The sequence below is a fragment of the Copadichromis virginalis genome, linkage group LG12, assembly GCF_057382275.1.
Source record: "Copadichromis virginalis isolate Kocher_CV1m ecotype Utaka linkage group LG12, C_Virginalis_male_GT1.1, whole genome shotgun sequence".
NCBI classification, from domain to species: Eukaryota; Metazoa; Chordata; class Actinopteri; order Cichliformes; family Cichlidae; genus Copadichromis; species Copadichromis virginalis.
The window spans coordinates 22,794,226-22,819,108 of record NC_140629.1 but is presented as its reverse complement, the minus strand read 5'-3'; the positions used below and the strand labels follow the sequence as shown (position 1 = coordinate 22,819,108).

At 41.3% G+C, this 24,883-nt stretch overlaps 1 protein-coding gene across 7 annotated transcripts in view; it reads left to right on the top strand.

Moving 5' to 3' along the window:
* The window catches only part of LOC146697035 (membrane-associated phosphatidylinositol transfer protein 2-like), a 42,459-nt gene that overhangs the window by 2,346 nt on the left and 15,230 nt on the right, over positions 1–24,883 (top strand). For 5 of the 7 annotated variants that reach the window (XM_085475473.1, XM_085475479.1, XM_085475476.1 and 2 more), the window contains exons 2-6: positions 17,199–17,441; positions 21,217–21,431; positions 22,172–22,293; positions 22,870–23,103; positions 23,226–23,561. In XM_085475473.1, the coding sequence (XP_085331599.1) occupies positions 17,364–17,441; positions 21,217–21,431; positions 22,172–22,293; positions 22,870–23,103; positions 23,226–23,561 (985 nt within the window). In that variant the 5' untranslated portion in view covers positions 17,199–17,363. Of the gene's footprint in view, positions 1–16,637; positions 16,921–17,198; positions 17,442–21,216; positions 21,432–22,171; positions 22,294–22,869; positions 23,104–23,225; positions 23,562–24,883 lie in introns of those variants that run through there. The other 2 variants (XM_085475474.1, XM_085475475.1) reach the window with 2 other exon arrangements.

The following is a 24,883-nucleotide window of genomic DNA, read 5'->3' as shown; positions in this document are numbered from 1 at the left end:
GGCACGTAATTCTCATCTAGGTCCCTTGTGGTTGAAACTTTTTAGACCAACATCTGTTTGTTAATCTGAAACTAGCGTTGCATCTTTTGATGCGGATTGTTACAGCTGCCATTCATTAGTGTCATGAGGCCCGCTTGTCAGTCACTGAAGTACTTTTCTAATGATTAAAAGCGACGTGTCTGACGCACAGTCCCTCGATTACAACACAAGCATCATTTACGGCCGAGAAATCAAATCTCGCTCATGCAACTGCACATCACTCTCTTCACAAGTTAAATGTGAACTTTAAGATATGATTATGACCTTTTAAGATGCTGTGAAGGTAACAGCATCTTAAGAAACCATTTATTTTTTATTTTTTATAAAAAAGAAATTATTGACTTCCTTCCCTCTTCCCCGACAGACATTCGCTCACAAACATGCACATGTGGTATGTGGTCAAGGGCGTGCTGATGATTCGGAAGTGTAATTGTATGGTGACATGAGGTTTAGACAATATTTTGTCTTTTTATATATTCACCTTGTAGTCACCAAAGATAACTGTGATATTCTGCTACAATGAGTCTGTGTATCAACAGTGTTTGATTCTGCAGCTCGCTGAAGTACTGATGGTTTTCATATTCCAGTGGCCAGCTTGATTTAACCGAGCTCTCTGTTTGTTTGCATAACCTGTTTGCTCATTAAAAATACAAGTACAAGAGTACGAGTACAAGACTGCATGAGGACTCGTGCTCAGCGGAAGAAGTGCACAATACTGTGTTTTTGTTTTTTGGGTTATTTTGTTTTTTTGTTTTTTAAAGAAAAAAAAATCCCATTTCATCCTGGCAAAAAACCATCTCTGCCTTTTATAAGAGCAAAGACCTGCACAGACTTCATGCTGGATGCATCTTTTGTCTTGACTGATTCCTGTCTTCTTCCACATTCCTGTAACTAGTACACTGTGAATTGTGGGTAGTTCCCTCAAGCAGGTTCTGCAGCATTGCAGACATGCTGAAAGGTAGAGACAAGACTAAAAATGTCTTTGAGACAGCTCACAGGAGCTCACAAATTCTCATTAGTCCTAACCTGTCTACATAGATGTGTGCTGGGAGTATATATGTACATCTGTGAGTGTTGACACTGAGACCAGGTAACATGTTAATGACTGTACTGGTAGTTTGGTGCCATGTTTACCTCTTTTGAAAAAGGCAAACTGGTTAACTCCTGCAAAATGGGCTTCTGAGACATCTATTTTGGAAAATGTACCAAAAAAAGGTAATTTAGAGTACCTGGGCAGGTTTACTTGAAAAGGATTAAGCTGCTTTTTCTAGATATATTCACTTTGAAATGTGCTTATAATGTCAGCCTAGGCTTAATCCATCTTTGGGAAACTGGCTCTCTAAGTCTGTGTGGATGTATGAAAAAAACACAGTCACAAATGTTTACATACAGATGTGTAACGTAGCTCAAACAGTGGACTCTGGGTGGTGTTTACACATTTGCGTCACCACTGTAGCTTCAGAAATGTGTAAGCAGTAGTCACAAAACCGTACGTGTGTGTGTGTAGCTGACGTCAAAAATGAAAGCCATGTTCATAGATGGGCGTTGGCTTCTGTTGTTCCATTGTGATGTGATCGCTAGTGGACTCTAGCGCATGCTTTTTTTTTTTTCTTTTTTTTTTAATATTTAAATTTGCTTCAGTTGTTATGAGCACATTTAACACTGAGAATTGACGTTTCCCTTCCCGCAGAAAAGCACCTCCAGAATCTCATTTCACAAACATTTGAAGTAACAAAGTCATTTAACGGACTTTAAATATTAATTAAGTATAAATATTGTATGAGTTATTTGCTGAAAACCCAGAGTTGCAGCTCCTGGATGACAAATTCATATGCAGCTGTAGCCCAGTGAATATGTAAAAGTTATTACTGTTATATAATTATTGGGGGGGGGGGGGGTTGTTTGTTTTGTGAAGCTTGTTTTGTACACAGACCTGCAGATATTATTTTCAGGTTTTAATCCATTTCTTTTTTAGACGAGAAGCACAATTACTGATGTGTTTCTGAGCGTTCACAGAGACAGAGAGACTATGAGAGAGCGGTTGACAGGCTTCTGAAACCTGATAGCTCTTTTACTCTCAGGTGCCTCTCTTAAATATAACACATCACACAAACAGAGGCACCGAAGGAGAAAGAGTGGAGGTGATTGTGAATCAGCCCGTTGTCTGTACAGTTGTGATTTCTTGTGTGGCTTGTTCACAACTTGTTGTTGAATTAAAGCAGTTCTGGTGCTGCTTTTAAAGGAGGGGGGTGGAAAAGGGGGGGGGGGAGGGTAGGGCTGGGCCATATTATACCGTTCACGGTAATACCGGTATAATGTTAGGCAACGATAGGAAAATGAAATATCGCGATAGAATGGGAGTAAAACGCGCATGCGCAGTGCCTTTGTTTTCATACGCACATGGCCGATTGTTGGTTTGTAAAAATGGTGCAACTTCCGTGATGTGGAACTGGTTTGGTGTTTGTCCGTCAGATACACAACAAAGCACATTTTTTTTGCAGAACATGCAAGCGGCCGTTGTTATTGTCGTATTTGTCGGACTAAGATGCTCTTAAATCTGGGAGTAATCTGGGTCCCAAACTCCGTATATTTGACTTCAGGTCAAACAACACTGCAGCATCACTGAGAGTTGAAAACTGTCTAAATTCTTTGATCTTTAATAAAACGATCAGCATTGCTGCTTTACCAGGTGTAACTATAAAGTTTAACTTCCAGGCATCCATGAAAACAAAAGTTATTACATTTAACGGAGTTAGAAGTTAGCAGGAAGCTAGCGGAAGTTAGCTCGCTAGTTTCGCTAGTTACCTAAGCATGATATAGCATGTTCTGACTGAGAGATTTCTGAAAAAATTCAAACGTACAGCTCTGCTATCACTTCCAACATAAATGAAGACAGGAAACTAAACAGCAGTGACGTTTGTAGGGTTACTGAAGTTGGGCTAGCTGGTATATAATGATGTGCTACGTGATCGCTAGCGACACAGCTATGTTAGCATAACATAAACAGTGAAGCTGGAGGACGAACACTAACACTTTTCCACTTATAAAAGTTAACGTGAAGGTTCTTCATGGTTAGAGACAAATGCAATCGCATGGCAGGATGCTGTAAACGGACCAAACTTCAGTCAGGAGAACAACTGAGATAATCCATCCACAATACGAGGTTAGTCATTAATATACTGCAACAACATGGGAATAGAGCAGCTGCCAGAGAATTCAACATTAATGAATCAATGGTACAGAAGTGGAGGAAGCAAAAAGAATGAGTTTAATAAAGTTTGATTTATCTGACTGCTTTGTTTCGCTTAATGTGCGTTATAATCCCGTGCACCTTATGGTCCGAAAAATGCGTACTGCACACTGCAGTTTAATGTTGCAAAGCACCTCTTTTTAACTTCAGTGGATATTATACATGGTTATGCTCAGGATATGTCAGCCCATTTTTACTGGAAATGCCTTTGGGTTAAACTTTCAGCAAGGAATTTGCATTTGCACTGTTACATTTTTATAAAGCTTTAATGTACATAAAAACCAGCTTCTTGTTTACGTGAAAATAAATGGAAGGTTGTCTTTTTGCGCTAGTAATGTTGTGGAGTTGTATTTTGTCTCGCATCAATTATATCGTCAGTTATATCATTATCGCAAATTTTCAAATATATATCGTGATAAATATTTTTGGCCATATCGCCCTGCTCTAGGGGGGGGGGGGGGGTACTGCGATGAGCTAATTGAAGAATGATAAAAATTCATATCCGTGCCAATATTTGCTCCCGCCTCTTTTCCAAGGCTCAAATTACGCACTGCTCCACTAACATTATACAGCTTGACAACCTCCTGACGCTCAGGAGGAAACACTGCAAATGTATGCTGTATATCTGAGTGACGGTGGAGTGGAAAATTCCTGATAGAGGAGCCTGTAGCTTTCGAGCATGTGTCCCCAGCCTTGTTTGAGTATTCATAGTGGTGTGGTATCTATTTGGTTTTTTTGTGCGTGTGTTCTTGCATGTGGCAAATCGCCCGTGCTCCCACATTAACCCTCGGTTTGCTGGAGTTTGTCCTGCAGCATAAGTCAATAATCCCGCCGTTAATAAGATGACAAACAAGCATACAGTCATTAAGTAACTGAATTTAGTGGAGCGAGGAAGAAAATATGCATTTCCTGCCAGTGTAAGTTTGAATGACGTATGCTGCTGCTCACCACATCTTTTGGTTCCACGTGTGTACCGTTTGAGCTGATTATCGGATGAGATCACTGGCACAGGAAGAGGAAAGAAACGACAGGTTCGTACAGCAAAAGGAGCGATGCGAGCGGCGGCTAATAAGGTTAAATATTCAAACGGTGCGTCTTTAGATGTTGCTCTGGAGATGCGTGCACTGACTTTACAGGTTTGTGTAATCTGATGTTTTCTTAACCCACTTGCTGCATTGCCACTTGTTTTTCAAAGAGAGAAAAATCCCCAAAAACCGAGCTGTTGTGTAATATCGGACTGTTTCTTCAGTTCTCCAATTTGTTTGTTTTTTTTCTTTTCTTTTTTTAAGCAGAGGAAGAGGTAAAGTCTCTGCTTTTTATGTAGACCTGCCACCCACCTCATAACGCAATTACTGCCACTCTTACCAAAGCCAAGTTAGCAGTATAATCTCATATAATGGTTAAAAGGATGCAGCTGTAGATTTGCGGTTTCCCCGACTTCCTCATTTATTTTATTCACTATTTAAAATGGTCAAACTCAGTGCATATACTCTCTCTGGAGCTCACTGCTGAATTGTAGTTGCAGTGGCCAGCTTTCTGTTAGCATTAGAAAAGTCAATTTATTTTGCAGCTTGGCATGTTACGTGGGATTTCATCTGGTCAAATAAGATTAAAGAAAGATAATAAAAGCATTAAACACGGTTCACCCAACAAACTGGTGTTTTTTTTGTTTTGTTTTGTTTTTTAAATCTCAGACTCTATATTCTAAAGTCTTTTCCCTTATGGTGGTTGTCATGATGTTTGTCATGAACAGAGTCGTGCCTCTTTAGTTTAATTTCTTTGGCCATTGTTAGAGACCGTTTTATATTTGTACATTCGGCACAAGAGGGGATTTTATTAGTTGAGTACAAGTCCTGTTAAGTGTCTGATCTTTAACAAGGAAGCTCTTTAAAATATCCTGTGGTCTTTGTTTATTGTCTGAGAGGACATGACTGTTTGGTTAGCAGCTAACTAGCCCTCAGCTGTTATTCTAGGTGGGTTTGTCAAATAAATATATTTTACTAAATGGGGACTTGACTTTTAAAGATGAGGGTTTTTTGTTTGTTTTTTGTTTTAAGAAAGGGTGGTGATTTTAGTACTCATGAAGGATGATGATGATGTCAGTGATTGTTTTTGTACTGATATGATGTCTGGGTGACGCTTAACTGAAACAAATTCATGATCGGATGTAGATGGAGTCCACTGACTCCTGTGTATTTGCTGCACTGATTAACGCGCGGTTTGAAGAGTATTTTTGGAAATAGCCAAATAAAATGTCAGAAAAATTTGCGTGTATAGTACTGCAAAACTGACCTTAAATACAGTGCAATCACCACAGTAACTTTTCAAGGAGTTTCGGCACCCCTTTGTTGACATGCTCTGGCGTTGTGCGATATGTTGTGACCTGTTATCGGTACTCCTTGCCTACATTTTTCTCTCTGACTTAAATTAGTTGTGCACTGAACGCTGTTATGTTACTCAAGCATTGCGCCTATGGCAGCTGGTCTACTGTTTGCATGGTGGGGTTTATATATACATGGCAGGTGATTGGGTGATGTTTTTGACACACCTAGCAAAAGAAGTGGAAAAAAAAAAACATACTTTAATGCACACTGTTTGGTAGAAGTGGGAATCGCCAGATACTACACAATACTGCGCTCACAGTACAATAATATTGCAATATAAAATTTTGCAGTATGCAGTAACACATATTGCAATTTATCAGCTTTTTTCATCTGCAAATTACATACTCAAAGTTAAACTTGGTCAATCTGTTTTACCCAATAATTTTTGTTTTTGTTTTGCTACAAAATGAGATTGTTAAGCACACTGTCGCTAAATCCTGCCATAAATGTTACCATAAGACAGTCTGCCATCAGTCTAATGTCAGTCTTAAATTGGCAATTAATTGCAATCTGGTTCTGATAATACAGCAAATATCTGACAAATTGTTGAAATGTACTCATCTGTTGCTGTCTACTTAGACAGATATTCACATTTAACTGTTAAATATGTGCTCGGCAGCCTTCCTGTTCTGCACGAATACAACCAGAAAACGACCAGCTGGCAGCCAGTCGAGTCCCCTCAAGTTGTGCTTATTGACGCATTCAGGCTGATAGCAATCAGTCTTTATAAGTTAAATTGCAACTATTTGTCAGCCTTTGACGAGCTCTGCAAGAGTGACTGTAGTCAGTCTAAGTGACACTGCAACTGGTCTGATAGGAGGCAGGCTTTCTGCCTCCTGTCGGCTTGCGATTAAAAGTGGTTGAGAGTGTGCAACACCCTCAAACTCTGGGCAAATATTTACTCACCAAAAGTTTTTATTTATGCATTTATTTTTGGTAGGTGCAAGGAAATTCCTGTCCTACTTACTTCTGTGACTGAGCCATTAGCTAGCTCTCACTTAGGATGTATCTTTGTCAAGCTAAGCGTGTTCAATGTTAGGCTAACGTTATCTGAGGATGGTGGTGCATGAGATGAGCCTTCTTATTTGTAGTATTCTTGAGTTTTTTTAAAAAAAATTTTTAAAATAAAATATCAATATTTTGGTTAACCTTTTATTTATATAATATCCCAGTACTATGCTGTAACAATTTTTATCCCCCCGCAGTCTCCACTCTTATGGTGTAAGCACTAAACTCTCACACACTTAAATGATGTTGCCTGGGGGGTGAATGAGTGCAAGAGGCCCCATGGGCGCGTAAAGTTATGAGGAGGAATGTGATTCCAGCGACTTTACTCTTTGTTGTGTGAGTAGGATCTGTGCCCCCCCCCCCCCCCCCCCCAAAAAAATAAGCAAAACTTAAAAGAAATTGTTCACGAATAAATAAACAAGATGTGTAAAATACCACATTCTGCATTCTTCTGGTTTCATGTAAAATTATTTCCTGTATCAGTCGTATTGGGTTACCCTTTTGTACTTATCTTCGCTTTTGTTTTTTTCCCCCTGCTTTTATTTGTAAAACCATGTTTAATCTCACAGCACTATGAGGGATATTTAATTACCTAAGGCCACGTCTGCAGCAATGCAGACTTAACGCAGAGCTCTCATGCTTTCAGTGGGTAAGTGCCCCAGAGGCTTTAAATGAAGAATCTTTTTTATTTATTTTTTATTCAGGCAACAAATGAGGTCACTAATCACAGAAAGGAATCCAGCAATTATTTATATACTACTTACACATATACTCTTATTATACTTTTTTCTGTAAAACTGGAGGGTTTGTCATCATCCATTTTCCTCACCGACCGTTTGAGATAAATACAATCATTTTCCAATCGTATGTTCATAATAGCTTGTGTGTCCCTTTTTAAAGTCGTGCAAAAGATTTTGCAGTGCATCCCGAAGGATATTCAGTCAATTTCACTAACCAGAAACTAAATGCTGTCATCTGTGCCTTTTCAATCATTCAGGAACCTGCAGGGATTTGATGCACTCCTAAAAAAACAAAAAACAAACATCTCTTACAATTTCTGATGGGAGCATAGGGACACATTGCCAGCTGGCTGGTTATTTCAAGGTCTAATTTTTCTTTTAATTCATCTTGAGCGGACAATCACGCATCATGAGAGTACTTCAGATGAGCTTCCATCATGTACCTGGGTGCTGGCCAAGCACTGAAGGGAACACTGTGTTTTCCCTGCACTTCGAGCTCCGCAGACTCTGTCCTTTTTTTTTTTTTTTTTTTCCCATCTCGCTCTCCCACCCTCAGCTCTCTTAAACAAAACAGGTGATGCTAATGCTGGTGTTGAGCTGTTGACAGGGACAACAGGGGTACAACCTGTCCCCACGCATCCCTGATGAGCCGGCTGATGAATGGCATATCATTGCTAATGCTCCTACAGTGGCGTTGTCTGGGAAATGAGACAAAGGCGTACGCTTTGCACGCGTCTGCTCCATGTCCTCCTTCATTTGGACACAAGTTTTTCTCGCAGTGTGGGCAGACTCCAAAGAAGAGCCGAAGTCTTTTTATAGAAATCGTCCACCTTCCTGTGTCCTTTCTCGAGCTTTATTTTTCCTGGAAGATAAATCGAGTTTATGCACATCCTCTAAGAGGGCTGGCATGTTTTATTTTTTTTCCTGGCCATAATCATCAACCTTGTAGATGAAGGGATATCAAGGCAGTCTGGCACATGCTCTCTGTGCCGGGAAACCTTTTAGCTCTTAGGCAGAACGATCTGCTTCTGGGAGGGAAAGTAAATCGAGCGACGAAGGATCACAGTCAGCTGTGAATTAGAAATGCTGCTTTCACCATTAAGAAAGTGCTCGTCAGTGGACTTTTTCACGCCTCCTTATTCTATCTCCACATTAGTTATGAGTCAGCCATGTTTATTTCACATATTTTAGAAATGTAAGTATTTATCTCTGCAGCTTTTACATCAGTATGATGCACAAGTGCCATTTTATATCTGTTTCCTTTTTTTGGTTCTGCCCTGAGCCCTCGCAGCGCTCTGAGTCACATGGACTTCGTAAAATGAAAGCAGCAGCGCTGGTTCATGTCACTTTACCCATGTTCCTCTTTCTTTTCCACTGGTCAGAGACACCTGATTTTTCTGAACCTAAAAATAGACCCCTTTGGACCCTAACTCAGCGTCTCACGCTTACTTTTTTGCTCTCACTGTACAGGCTTTTTTCTTTTCGGGCGGTCTCTCTGTATTGCCTGTTCTTACGTGGCAGACAAAGTGCCACGTCTTCCTTCTTTCAGAGTTGTGTGCCTGTGTGAGAGAGAAAGGGAGAAGTTAGAGAATTTGTGGGGTTTTTTTATTTTTTATTTTTATTTTTTTATAGCCCTTGCTCTGATAAGAAAATCCCATAACCAGGCTTTCCACAAGGCTGGAAAGCTGACCTCACAACCCGCTGCAGTGTTAGCCACAGACACTTACCAAGAGCATCTTTGAAAATGGCCTTTTATGGTCAGTAGAAGAAGCTGCTTCACTCTTTGGTGAGTGGGTAGAGCACTTTTTGGAAGGCTGCGTTATTTGTGCTACATAAAGGGGTTTAAGGTATCTCACCAAAGGGCAGCCTGTAACCTTGGGCTTTTTTTATGAGCAGCTTTCTTATCATTGACCTTTTAAATGTGCTTTATGCACAGTAACCTTGAAATGAGCAGTGACGCACACTGAAGGTGATGATTCAGTGATTTGAGTTGTAACCCAGAAAGTACAAGGTTGGCATACAGACCAAAGCACCGACTGAGACTGGTGTCGATAATTGAGTTGAGATCAGATTTGTCCTCCCTTTTTTGTGAATTGCTTGGACTTTATGCACTTGGCCAAATAAGACTTTAGTTTGATATGAGGGGCTTGTGAGGGATTAAACTGTCATAACATTCAAAACCAGTCTGTTTTAGTAGGTACACCATTTCAACTTTGCACACTTTTAGTTTCTGTGTCCTCGATTCACAGAGAGGTTTTCGGATCCACTTTCCTCTAAGCTAGTGTGTGAAGCTGGCACAGAGAGTTTGTTTTTCTTTCCACTTTCTTGTAACTGACTGCTGTTTTTGAAAGAGGATCTGTCAGTGGTTTACTTGGTTAATTTTAAACTTCACAAAGAGAACTAGCATTAAACTGACAGGGTATAGGCCACCTTTCAACCCTTGATGTGCTGCAGGAAGTAACATGCGTGTCTATTTAATTTTTTTTATTAATTTTAAGCATAGTACAGTAGACGCAGAAGGAAACTAGTCTTGAACCAGCATGTAAGGATTTTCAAGTCTTATCGTGAATTTTCTTGGCTATTTGATGTTTTGTTTTTCTGTTTTTGTTTTTGTTTTTTTGGGCCACATTTAAATCCTGCATGCTGACACAGTTGCAGATATTTCGGGTTGCTGTATGAATCGATGAGGCTTCTATAGCAGATTGCCGTGGAAATGAGCTGCGGCAGGAGGGAAAAGAGACCGACAAAAGTGAAAGTGGAGACAGGGGAAACGGGAGAAACCAGTATCAGCCCCGGCAGCGTCTGGTCTCTACTTTCCCCCGTCACTCTGACTTCATCTTGGCAACCAATAAGGAAAGGCCCCTCTGTGTCTCCATGGTAACCCCCTGTTCAAGCAATGATGGAGAGGATAAAGGGGCAGGAAAGAAAATACATTTTGGCCTAAGGCAAAACATTTTTCTTCTCAAGTTTTGTTGAGTGTAATGCATTTTCTTTCTCTTCTGTGACATTGTCATTCAAAAAACAGAATGTTGCATTTTTTTTTTTCTTTTTAAATGTGAGAGACTAAAAATAGACCCCAGGCAAGGCACAATGATTTCTGTTTACACTTGCCTTTAAGCTTTATATGCTTCTATACTTTTGCAGTGACCACGACCTTTGTTGTCTATCACAACTGATAAATATTTTACTCGTAGCCCTGCTGCTTCTGCAGTTTGCAGATGTTTCAGCGTCTTTTTAAACGCTTCATATCAAGCGCTCACTTTCCTCTCTGCAGGTTGCGATACACACGCATGTGCCCACATTCTTTTATAGAGTTATAGTGTAGGTGTTAGCGCAGTAATGAATCTCAGCCACAGCGCTGTCGTATGCCACATAACCAAAGCTGCTTCTCACTGTTGTGAGAGACAGAGAGTGGCAGTGATAATGGAAATTCATTTGTTGTTATCCGTCCAAGCCTTTGTGGCACTGGTAAGCATGCACTCTGCAATAGTCTCCACATTAGCAAGAAGGCCTTAATTTGAATCAGCGTCTTGTTGCTGCCAAACACTCGAAGAGTGACTGATGAGAATGTTTTGGAGAGATTGTCTAAATGCACCAAAGCATTTCCTTTCCTTTTGGTCTGCTGGGCTACATGAATTAGTTAATGGAATGGGCAAAATGCGAGCGTAGCGACGCTTTCCTTTTCTGTATCTGCTGAGTTATATAACACGCTCTCTCTACGCAGCTCATTTAGGCTCGCTGAGCACTTTCAGAGAATGACAGCAAGGGAAGATCCTCGTTTAACCTTGGCACGTAACTGATTAATCCAAGTGCAATTTTCATATAAGGTCATCTAATTTTGGATTTCTGAGTGAAGCGTGGGGTTGGTTAGAGATGGTGTTGGTATGCAACGGGCCCATTTTGGACCACTGTGGCGTTGACGAGCACCACTGAGGCATAAGAAAACAATGGCTCCAATTATTAAAGGGGCTTAAAGTTCTCAGCGATCACTAAGCACCCGATTTATTTATTTTTGAATTTTAATTACATGATGCGGGTGTCAAATGTAAAACCTATATTCCAGTGGTTCCTGCACTCTGTTAAATTAGATGATCTGCTTTAGATTAAAATCATGTTCACCTCGAGATCTTGCAAAAATGGCAGATATCTTTGCAACAGGTGTGGCTTTCTTCTAATATCTAATTCTTCTGTATGTTGCACAAGGAGAGCTTTTCACATCAAATGAGCAGTTATGACACTCTTTAAATGTATATTGGTTTTTTTTGTTTGTTTGTTTTTAGATATCTTCCAAGTGGGTATACACACTAAAACTAAAACTCACAGTTAATAGAAGATTATTCATTTGTTTGTTCGTGTTAACAAATCCCTTTCTCTGTGGTAATCAAACTGCAGTTTCACGACACCATGTTCAGCTGTGCCTGAGCTCGATTTCTTTTTGCTCTCGTTCATTCCCTCCCTGTGCAGGCTCATTTTTAGAAGCAGATCATACTTGCAGGGCTACTGTAGGAGGTAGAGGACGAGAAGGAGGAGGAGGAACACAATGCAGGAGATGCTCACAGGGTGTCAAGTATTTTTAGCTTTCCCCTTGTGCTGTGATGATGAGTAAAGAACAAGGGCAGGTTGTGCTTCCCACCTTCATAGTTTGTGGAAGATTGTGGACCTGAGGGACGGGAAAGGGTGATGGATATGTTTCAGAATGCATACGGCGCTCATTGTATTTACTGTATAAGAACAAGATGACTCACCATTATTTGGCCCCTTTATTTTTACAAGATTATACTGGTTTTTTTTTTCAGCTTATAACACGGCTTCCAAAGGTGATTACTCACACTTTGTTTTGTTTTTCCATATGAAACTGATTCTCTCATCTTAAGTCAGCATCAGACTTCTTTTAAACTGAGGCTAACTAAAGAACCATCATAATGCTCTTGCTTTGCTTTTGTTTGAGCTGTGCATTGTGTGGTGTCACATATTAAAAAAAAAAAAAAAGGCTTTTTCATTAAAGAGAGAGGCTCAATGTTTGCTCACTACTCCAGTGCTGTATTGAAATCAAGCAAGGTAAAACACGGCGTGTGTGTGTGTGTGTTTTATTAAATTTCTTTATTGGTGCCTAAAGGGGGTGGGTTTTGTTGGGTGTAAATTGGGTGTATTGTCACAAAAATACTGTTTATCTGATAAATACTCTTCATTCTTTGCCCTCATTAGACCCTTCACCTTATAATCTCAGTATGTTTGAGACTGAAGTTAGAGTTCGAAATAAGCCCAAAGGCTTCTTTAGGCTCGTAGATGGATGGTAAACTCCCTCATTTGTGTGCGTTTACGGCCCAGCACGAATACATTTGTCTTAAGCCTCTTGACATTTTAACTGGATTGGTCGGTAAGCCCATCAACTCAATCAAGGATTCTTATCACAAGCTGAGGCAGTTGCCATAACCGAGGTTGCCTCTGTGATACGAGAGCAACAGTGTGAAACCGATCTGCTGTATTTCAGGCAAGCCGGGAGGCTAATATGTTCCACTTGTATTTTAACGGTCACGTGAGCCACCGATCCCTGGAATTTGCCGCCTTCTCTGGTGCGCAGCCTCAGCACTGTGCTCTATAAAACACTGCTAAATTTAAAGGAGCGCCACCATTGCAGCCTTTGGGAAAAGCCTCCAGTGAGTCACCACTGCCCTCTCGGTATTGCTCCGTGTTTGACAGCAAGGCCCAGCTGCTGCTCTCTGTCCTGGGGATCTGTCTGTTTACTGTGCATATATCATGTCTTTGGACAGATTAAGTCATGCCACTTTCCATTATGAGAGTGAAGGACAGTGTGGAGTGGCAAGGAAAGCCAAGAGTGAAAGGCACATTTCATGTTTATGTCAAAGCAATCGACCCGAAGGATATGCTGGTCTGTGTTCTGTGGAGTAAGCAGGTTTCGTCTGTTTATGTCACTTATCAGTGGTTAGACGTAACCAGATGTGCAGCGCTCTCAACACTTGTTTGTTGAGAAAGGCTTTTGTAGCCAGACAGATGTAGCCATGATTAAAGGCGTCACCCTTATGGCTCCTCTTGTATTATTCATCATGTTACCTGGAACGTTTCTGTATTGACGCTGATTTTTAGTGTCTAATTCACCTTTTGAAAAAGGAAAAAATGAATCACTTGGTACAATAACACTCCTGCCTGGAGGATTGCATTTAAAAAAAAAAAAAAATTTTTATACCTTCGATGGCTCATCACACTTTGATGTAGCATTGTGCACGTCAGGGTGTATGCCGGCCGCACAGGATCACGAAACGGTAGCAGGAAGAGGTACAAAAGGCAATCCCACTCAAAGTGTCTTGTAGCTATCGCTGTCTTCAGCTTTGTCGAAACAGGAGCAGGAACATTGGGGGCTGCTTTGTGATGAGCGCTGTGCATGGGCTTGTGCTGCTGTTGCGTCACTGCCTAGAGGGGGGCAGAGACAGTATTTTTAGAAGGGAATGAGCATATTCTCTGCACAAACAACGTCAAGCACTCTGCTTGCGTATGCTTGGATTATTGTGACCAGGCTATTTTTAAGCTCTGTGTGTGAGAGTGCTTTTTTTTCTGGGTCAAGCATGGTGCCAGTACTCTCTCGAGTCTGCTGGTGAATCGTACATTACCGGTCCTGTGCTGTGCACTGCATCTGCATCAGTCAAAAATGAAAGTTGGAGAATCACAGGTTTAAACCAGCAGGAGGAAAGACTTTCCGTTTTATTTTTTTATTTTTTTATTTTTTTATTTTTTAAAAAAAAAAGCTTTCTATCTGCAGTGAAACGTAATGCCTGTATTTGTGGAACAGTCACCCGGTCTTAAATTAGCTAATTCAGGAGGCCTTATAATGTGTAGTCAATACAACCGCAGACACAATACATAAATATACAATACAAGATGTATGCTGTCAAATGTGTATAAAGTTTGGGTGTGTCCATGTGAGATTGTTGCTTCACTGAGTTTACACAACTGCAGCCGGACAAGAGGAGACAGGTGCTGGAAAGTGGTGCATAAGCTTTCCACTGAAACCAAACGTTTTACTGAAGAAGAAGGAAAAACATATTTTAAGATGGAACCGCAGATTATAGAGGGTGGAAATAACTTCCTAGTTTCTGCCCAACAAGGCATAAATATGACTCACATTTGCTGGTATATAAAATCAGACTTAAGCCAAATACGAGTACTTACTTTCATTATGTGCACAAAACAGAATTTAGCTTGTATGTTACTTTTTTTTTTTTTTTTTTTTTAAAGACTGAATTTAATTGAGTAATCAAGATGGTGGGGAATGGTTGCTTTGTGCAATGCTCACCAGTAGCAATACTGCTGTAATCCTGCAGAATAGTGACATAACTAACCTGCATCAGTATTGCTGCTAATCCCTGCAGAGCATCATCACAACAGCTTCTGAACACATGCTGTCGGACAGAGCTCTGCTTTGGGTGGACAGGGTCCCTCTGTTGAGCTGCCTACTGGTTTTTCTTGCTTTCTGTTTGTTTGCTGTGTCCTTGTTGTGGTATTTGCATACCTGCTGTCACTTCCGTGTGTGTGTAGGCTGGCCGTTGGGGGCTGAACTTTGATTCATAAAGCAATAGTAGACAGCAGACAGTAAAAGAAGTAGTCTTATCATTGTCAGACTGAATGACCTCCAAATCAGTACAGTTAATACATCCATAATCTGTGGTCAAGAGAAAATACTCAGACTCATTTCTTGCATCAATAAATGCATCTGCATTAACAGTGTTGCCAGATTTTTAAATCATGCTTGGAGTAAATGTTCCTTTGAGGCTGTTAGTGCAAAGTGCTTATCCTTATTGATTAACTTCTAAAGACTCCTTGGGCTCCAGAGCTGCAGGCTTTCCTCTGGGCCTCTCCATGTAGCCTAGTTTTATTCTAGCATCCCCCCCAAGAGTGCAGTTATTTTCAGCAAAATGTGGTGTTCTGCTCTGATTTTGTCAATGCTTTGTTCTTCACTGTAAAGAAATCACAAAAAAATGTATAGAAGCAGAACACTTCCTAATATTTTAGTAAACAGCTGCTGTTCCAGATGTGAAGTCGGTCAGGCTGCGTCTTCTTTCCAGCCTCAGTAAAGTCAATAGATAAAAGCTTTTCTTTAGCGGCATTCAAACATTCAATCATTGGAGGGAATGGGTCTGTTGGTTCGACCAAACCTGGCCTTTGTTTGTTGGATAAGTGACGCAGGGGGGATATTGATGTGATTAGAGTGATTACACAGAATGGACGCATTCCTGAGCAAGGTCCAATAGCTTCCATAGTTCAGAAATTGGTAAATATTAAGGTTATGCAAGACTGTGTGGTCACATTTGGCTAAATAGCTAAATCAGCAGCGTCAGGATGGTGTTGTGCACTATAGTCTCCTCGGCAGCATAACTAAGATCCTGCCTAATGTGCTTTCACCTGACCTATCTGAAAACAGGCTGAACTTTATCTTAAATTTCAGTTAAACTCAGTTTTATTTATATCATTACACTCGCTTAAGGTGCTTTATATGGCACGGTAAAGACCCCAACTATCCAGTGACCCCCAATGAGCAAACACTTGGGGACAGTGGGAAGGAAGAACTAACTTTTAACAGGAAGAATTCTCTGGCAGAATCAAACTGGTTGGGGGCAAGGGGTGAAAGACAGGATAAAAGATGCACTGTGGAAGAGAGCCAGAGATTAATAGTAACTAATGATTAAATGCAGACTGGTCTATGAAGGGAGAAGAAGATACACTCGTGAGAAACCCTGAGCAGCCTATGCCTATTGCAGAGTAACTAAGAGGATTCAGGGTCAACTGACTCAAATAAGTGCTTTATCAAAGTACACCTTTAAATCTTTGCTGTTAAAATATCCAAGTTTGAGAATTTGAAAACATAACCTGGAAAGGAGATAATGCCTGTGACAGTTATTTAGCTAAACTTCCACTACAGTGCAGTATGGTGCTGCATAGGCGTGATCTTGTTTTGTACTTTTTTAGCTTCGGAGAGCTGTTTTCTTGCCTTAACGGTCAAAGCAGACTTCTGCAACTCACGCCACCCACACGTTGTGTATGTATAGCCCACACCTACCCCTATTCTACCCAGTGGTTTGAAAACAATGCTTTGTGTATTCCTTATTTGTGAAACCTCGATCATGAACAGGGGGGCTCTTACACTGTTATATAATACCTCCCACTCTACTGTAATCCCTCTTATGCTAACTTAGCACCCCATGTGACGGTGCTGGACCGCTGGAAGAAAAAGGGTGGCTGTCGGGACTGTCGGCAAGGCATGGGTGCTCTTCGTAGACTCTGGCCACACACCTACACACAAAAACACACACGCAGTAGCCTGTGTATAAGAAGGAGTATTTATCCTAGGAAGTGCTTTACTTGGATTTGCGATGCTGGATGGAGGCACAACACCGGTGCTTGTCTTCATTGCCAAGGCTTGGAGTAGATGTCTACTACACGGAGCATATGTTCTGAATGACACTTTGGCTCTTTTCTTCATCTGCCTGTGAGCCACGAGAGGGGATCTTTGTCCTCCGATGTGTGTAGCAGAGTTAGACAGATTCAGAATTTAGTCTGTGTGCTGACAGGTTTTGCCCGTTATTGATATTTTTTACTGCTGCTTTCTGATTTTTGAATCTGGAATAATCATTAGGAATTTTAAGATGTTAACTTTATCCATATGTTTTGACTAACACACTCTACAAATGGGATGTTTTGCATTAATATGCAGCACCCATAACCCAGTTTTTTTTTTTTTTTTAACGTTTTCTTTCACCTCCACAGGAGCCATCAATGTGGACTTCAGCTGGTGATTTGACAAGTCTCGTATAGGAGCATCCCGAGTCTCTTCTTCCCTCTCTCCCCCTCCCTTTCCCTCTATCCCTCCCTCCCCCGTTCCCTTGTCAATCTCCTCCCTGATCCCCCTATCCCCCTTCTCCAAGCTTCACCATGCTCATCAAGGAGTACCGCATCCCCATGCCCATGAGTGTGGAGGAGTACCGCATCGCCCAGCTTTATATGATACAGGTGAGGCAACACAACCATGGTTTCCAGCAAATCCTCACCCACACACACGCACCTAACTAAAAATGAACAACCGCAGAAACGAGGGGACGAAAACGAGCAGTCAAAGAGGAGATAAAGTAACACGGGAAGTTCTTGAAGTGTGCAATCACAGCATACTCAATGATGAAAACGATTGGTCGTATGATGCGTGACGTTGGTGGAGCAACTAAACAAAGAGAGCCTGTGTGCTGATAGATTATCCAGTTTAAACTCTCTGAAGCTGGCTGTTTAAAGCTGTCATAGACCGCATGTTTCTGCACTCGATGAAACGCCATGTACACACACTGCTGCGACGGAGATGGACATACTGCTTTCATTTGTCAAAGCAGGCCCTTAGCTGGAGATGGAGGGTCTGTGTTAGAGCATTAGGGTTTACAGCGCTTGCAGAAAGGGCCCATTTAAATAGCTTTAGTTCTGCTGTGCAGCATTATATCCTCTTCATATGGCATGTGTACATGAAGGTAGATTTACTTAATCCAGCAGTACACAGAGGAGGTATTGATGCCAAGACTCAGGCTGTGGTAAAAATACAGTGTTATTTATAGTTCAGAGATGTGCATATTAGGCATTAGGTGCATTTGTTTGGATTTGAGCTGCACGGTTACGTAATGTGTGTTTTACGATCATTGCAGAGCAAGCTGAAGTTACAGACCTGTTTGATCAAGTTGAGGTTTTTTGAGTTTCGATGCATTTTGCCTCTTTGCTGATCTTGCATTGCGATGGTAATGTGAGTCTGGTTGCTTTTTGTTATCAGAAAATAAGATTCACAAAGAGTGCAGAGTAAATTCAAAGCAAAGTATCAAGAGAAATCGGCATCTTAAGAGTCAAACGTGGGAGCTTTATTTGTGACCTTCATCTCTCAGGGTTCAGCTTTGTTGGATAGGTTCAGCATTTATGACTTGGGTAAGGAAAGCCCAGGATGCTTTCATGATGTATACCAGCTGTTAATCTTACAGCCAAATAAGGATGTTGACGGGGTTGTTTAAAATTAATATCCACCCACAGGTATAACAAGGCTACATAGAGATTAATTCAACTGTATTGACTCTGAAAGCCTCTCCTTGTTTTTGCCGTGTACTTTAAAAACAGCCTGTGTCACTAGCTGCATTACATCATTGCAAATAGAGAGAGCGAGTATTTGAGAGAGGATAAGAGAGAGAATTTGGTTGTTGCAACGGTCTCACCAGTTACCGGTTTTCTCTGCATAAGCTGAAATGAGTGTAGAAAGAGTGTGTACGTCTTCTAAAGAATTTCAGATTTATTTGTTAATTTTTTTCAGATGATAAAGATGTTTGCTTGCTTTTCTAAACGTCCTCCCGATGCTGTATCCAGCAGACAGGTTGTCTGCTTGAGTTGTAGATGTGTGGGAACATGACTCAGAGGACATGCCCCAAAGCAAGCAGACGTTTCAAGACGGCACATGTCGGGCTCTGCGGCACACTTCTTCCTCACCTCATAATTCACCTTCATTGTATTTGTGAAGAGTTAATTAATCTTTAAGAAAAAAAATATATATATATAAATATATATATATTTTTTTAGTCTTTAACTGCTTGCCTTTCATATTTTCAGGACAAAGGCAGAACACGTGAGAAAGTCTACTAAAGAAATTCTTTGCGCGTGAACTCTTAAGTATGTAAACAAAATCCCAGGACGAAGAGTTCCAACATTGTATTGACCCATAGTTACCTTTCCCCCTGACCTAACCGCCTCTAAACAGACTCGGTGCGCTGAGGCTTCTGTCACTATGGCAACCATGACATCAGCAGCATGCCAGTGGTCAGGTTTTGTTCACGAGAAGGAGTGAATGAGGAAATGGAGGATAAAAAGAGAGGCAGTGAAGAAGGGATGGGAAGAAATTTGAGAGAGGGGGTGGAAGGAAAGGGAGCATGGCTACCCTCACTTCATTGCTTTATGTTACCAGGGCAACCGCAGCATGTAGCCCTGTCCGCCCGCCTGCAATCCATCCTCTGTGAAAGCCTCATAAACGAAGCCGGGGCCTTAGGACAGCCTAGTCATATCTCCACCTCACCAGGCTGCGCCCCACCCTATCTCTCCTTTCACGTTCTTTCCTTTGCCTCTTATGACACTTTCTTATATGATCGGTAATTGTCACATTCTTCTCACAATCGGGAGATTTACAGTAATAAGAAAATACAGAAAGTGTGAGATTTTAAATATGAGCAGTTCTCATTGAGCCTCATTCATCCACACAGGCCCTACGTGTTTTGAATAAGCAACTGTGGAGTTATCGTTCAAAAAGGAGCATCTCTAGCAGGAAACGCGCCTCGCGAGAGGAAAATGCCAGGATGTGGCTCCTATCCTGTCATAGTAGTTGGGTCTAAACATGTATAGCAGGCCATCATGGTGTGAGTACTTCGCAAAAGTTTGATGGCTGTTTAAAGAAAGCAAAACTGTTTACATGAGAGACTCCCTGTAGAGGGCATCAAGGTACCTCCTTCTACACTTATTTTACTCCAAAGGTACACTTTACCTCTGTATGTGAATAAATAAAGTGTCCTGTATTTTGTAATATATAACGTTACATTGAGAGTTTCTTTATTTTTAAACTTGTTATCTGTTCCCGCTCTTCCCGTTATGAGAGTGGCTACGCCCTGGCCAGTGTTTTATGATCTTTTTCTGGTGAACTGGAGAAAATTACCCAGCGCTACAAAGGGAAGAAGGAGGGACTCTGCCTTTGACAGGCAAACACGGGGATGTAGTGTTTGTAGGTTGGACTTTTCCTTTTAAAAAATGCTTAAAATTCATCATCAGTGGATATGTATTTTTGTTCTGTATTTTCGTAGTGAGCTTTTTATAATGCACTGTAATCTGGAGATTATCTGTTCACTTGCTGTGACTGAGTTTCTGCATCGCCTACTGGTTGAGTGTACGGCCGGTCTGACGTTGCTGTGGTGGTGTCTGTGCTGTGTCTTTGGAGCTGTGTCTGGGTTGTTGAGAGCTGGGCGGGTTGCTAATGAATGACCTGTCAAAGGTAATGAGGTCCAGTGTGCTGGATGCCTCATGGCTTCCTCTTCCCTGCTCCACTGATTCACTGGTTTGCTTCCATCACCTCGCTCTGCACAGCTGACTGGAGGAATCGGTCTCCCTATTATGCCATCGCTGCACTAAACACGCAGTTAAACAAAGGTTAAGCTGCATATACTAACACTGAACAACTGCTGATAAGAGGAAAAAAAAACATGATACATCAAAAATCTGACTTTTTATGGTCCTCATGTCTGTCGTCAGCATTTGGACTATGTTCTGCTGTTTAATGTTTTCTCATTCACAAGTTTCACAATTACAAATTGTCCTCTAGCAATTCCCGACATTTGCGCCATTGACTTCACACAGCCGCAGCTGCAGGCTCCACCCGGCTTCTCCTCTTATGTGCATCTGCAATGTAAATACAGAAAAGGTGTGGCTCCACACGCTGATTCTTTTTTTCGGATCTTCCTGATATGCCGTTCAGAGCTGGAGGTGCTTCCAGGAAGCTATTAATTTTGTGTGTGTCGTTGCCATACCCAGACTGATGCCTCACTGTCTCTGCAAAAATCCCATTCATTTAGTTGTTTGTTCTCAAACATCAGTTCCAGATTTAGTGTGAAATTATTATTACTAAAAATTATTAGAATAAAAATGATCCTATGTTGTTTCATCTAACATCGCCACACTTTGTGCTTTTCTACTAATATGCAAATATGCATTTCTTCTTTCATTATTCCTCTTACAGAAGAAGAGCAGAGAAGAGAGCTGTGGTGAAGGCAGTGGGGTGGAGATCCTAGAAAACAAGCCGTATACAGATGGACCGGGCGGGATCGGCCAGTACACCCACAAGGTCTACCATATTGGCATGCACATTCCCAGCTGGTTCCGCTCTATCTTGCCCAAAGCGGCACTGAGGGTTGAAGAGGAGTCCTGGAACGCCTACCCTTACACCCGCACCAGGTGAGATTGGGTGATGTAAGGAGGCCACCTCGACACTTTTAATGCAGCATTGTGTCGAAACAGGAGGATTTTCTCCTTTTGGATACAATAAAGTAACATTAGCTTTAACCTTGACACCTCTTTAAAGCAGGGTAGTAGAAATACACAGACTGTTTTAATAGTATAAATGCTTTGTGCATGTGACATAGCTGCTGCCGGTAGATCTACATTCATTTACAGACAAAAATCTAGCCCAGGTTCTGCAGAGGATAATATTTTCTGCCATAATTGTATTCAGTGATTAATTTGATGATTCCAAGTCCATGAACAAGTTGTCAGAATATTACGAGGCAGCCCATCAGATCGGCGCATGGCCAGCAGTGCTCCCAGACAGCCAGACGTTGACAGCCCCTCACTTTCAGAGCGTCAGTCCATTTGTCTGTGTGAGGTCTGACAAACAAAGATGTGAAGGTGCTGAAAAGAGATGTGCCCTTGACTGCACACTCGGGATATTGATAGACTCCAAGTGCTGTTGACACATCTATTCAACTAGTGACAGTTTTGCTGCAGATGCAGCAGATGGGTATGGCTTAAGTGTCTTTTATAATCAAAAGTAAGATGGGGTTGTCACTCGTAGTAAAATAGTTCTGCTCTTGAGTTATTAATATAAAATGAGTCCAAATGAAGGGAGACACAAAACTCACTGGTGCTTTGTTGGGACAGTTGTTTCATTTCTTTTTTTTTAATTTCTTCTCCCTTAGATACACTTGTCCCTTTGTGGAGAAGTTCTCTATTGACATTGAGACATACTACAAGCCCGACACTGGCAACCAGGCAGATGTCTTCAACATGTCAGCAGCAGAGAAAAGACAGAGGACTATTGGTGAGACCATTTGACGTCTGCCCCGAATGTCTGTGTCAACATAAAACTCGGATAATAAAATAATGTGGCTAATTTCACTTTCAAATTGCACACATACAAAGCAAGCTCAGGCTGCGTGTTGGCATATGGCCGCATTAGAGAATCAATACAGCAAGTAATGATCTCCTCATTCAGAAGCTGAAGGCGTTTTGCTGTCTGTCCTCTTGCTACTAAGATATGCAGTGGATGAGGCCCACTTGTGGTAGCTTAATGGTACAGCATCTGTTATTTTTCTATGGTTATGAGTGTGCTTTCCCAGTGAAAACAACGCCCTGAAAGGAATGGCTCTTAGGGTACGCAGTGACTCAGTTCCACTATTGTAATTATTTAAATCACTTGTGTCTGTGTATCTTATAGTGTTAGCTGGAATTCCAGTTATAAAAAGAATTTGAAGCTGTTAAACACAAGCTCATACAAGTCGGAACTACTGCTCCACCCACTTGTGCACACACCGTAATGTAATAGTAAAGCCTCAACAACTTCCAAACACCTGAGTCCATAAAAGCTTACCCTCTGAAAACGAATCGCCTTTTGCAGACCCAATTGACATAGTGACAGATCCCATCCTCGCTCATGAGTACAAATCAGAGGAAGACCCGAGGCTTTACAAGTCAGCCAAGACCCAGAGGGGTCCTCTGTGGGACGACTGGATAGAAGAGTACAACAATAACCCAGGCAAGACCCCCATCATGTGTGCCTACAAGCTCTGTAAGGTGGAGTTCCGCTACTGGGGCATGCAGTCAAAGATTGAACGCTTTATTCATGATGTTGGTGAGTTGAAGGTCCCAGATGTTCCTGCATTTTTTTTTAAAAAAAAAAATGTCATTTTACTGATACCCTATTTAGTTACAGTGTTAGCGAGGGTTTATTGTTCTGCAACTGTTTTTCACTAGGTTTAAGAAAGGTGATGGTGCGTGCCCACCGGCAGGCCTGGTGCTGGCAGGATGAGTGGTATGGTCTGACCATAGAAGACATCAGGCAGCTGGAGCTGGAAACCCAGCTGGCCCTGGCCAGGAAAATGGCTCAGTTTAGCCAGGCGGAGGAGGCCACCGAGGCCAACGGAGGCACACCGTCTCCAGACAAAGACCAGGAGGTTAAAGAGGCAATCAGCTGTATCGAAGCTGAAGCAGTCGTTCCCAGCTCAGGAGGAGAAACTCTGCAGCCACGAGGTATACTTACCAAGCAGTGGTCCACCTCCTCCCGATCCTCCCGATCATCCAAGAGAGGAGGTGAGGAACATGCCATCTTCATGCATTTACCCTTATCACTGCTGTGTATGACTTTGTGAAGCTGGCACATTGATGTGATGTGTAAACGTCTTGATCCACCCCTCATTTCATTATTTTTGCTTCCAAAGAAGCAATTTTTTTTCCAGGCCTCCTGGAGAGGTTTTCTTTAGTCATTGGCTGCTCTTTCTCTCATTTTCAGTCCAGTTCTTATCTCAACTATTTTCAGAAGTATGTATTTTTGTTTGTTGAACCACTTAACACTGATTTATGAGCCATTCAAGGGTAAAGGCAAACAACTCAAGGGATGAACCAATGTTGTGTCTACAGATAAGAACGAGTTTTGGATTCTATTTTCAGGCACTTCGTTACTGGCAACCTGTCACAAAAGCAGTTTCTTCCTCTTCATTTAGTCGAAAAATTGCAAAGATAACACAGTTTGACAGGCATAAAATTTTACACCCACAAGGTGTTTCCTGAATAGCTATTAGCTGAAAACTTGACATATCTCAACATGGTAAGTAATGTCCTTAAACAATCTGCGAAAGCTGGACAAGTTGAGGAAAAAAGAAGTGACACTACACCGAAAAAATAAAACTATCTTCAGGAGTTGAACAATATCTGAAAGTCGTGTTTTTTTTTTTTTTTTTTTAAAAACATTGAAAAAAATCCAGCACAAACCAGTCACTATCAGTCCTTCCCAGAGCCCAGATTTCAACATTATTGAAGCAGTGTGGGATCATCTTGACAGAGAATGGAACAAAAATCAGCCAACATCCAAAGAAGAGCTTTGAATGTCCTGCAAGAATTCCTGAAGACTACTTATAGAAATGAAAAAGCTGCCTAAGAGAGTTCTTTCTTTCGAGCTCATTAGAATTGTAAAAACTCTGTTTTTGCCTTACATATGACATTTCCATGTGTGTTTGCACATGCATGGAAATCCTTGCATCCATTTTCCTAGCAAAATATAAAGAAACGAGGGTGCTCAAGGCTTTTGCACGGTACTGAACTCTTTCTTGTGACAACTGTATTTACATCTCATTGTGCGTTAAAGTCTTATTTGTTAAGTCTTGCATGTGACTCATTTCTGCCTTTTATATATTTATGCATGCTAACATCAAAGTCCAAATATCCTGTAAGTGAACACAGCAAACTGTGATACTGCAGACTCGTCCACACTAGAAAGCTAGTATGTGAAGAATTCAGTCAGTAAGTCAAGCTTCAAGCTGGTGCAAAGCTAAAGTAGGATTGTGTGATTCTGTGAAGTCTCATTTTTCATTTTGCACACCTGCGGTTGAATGAATTTGGGTTACAGCTGCACAGGA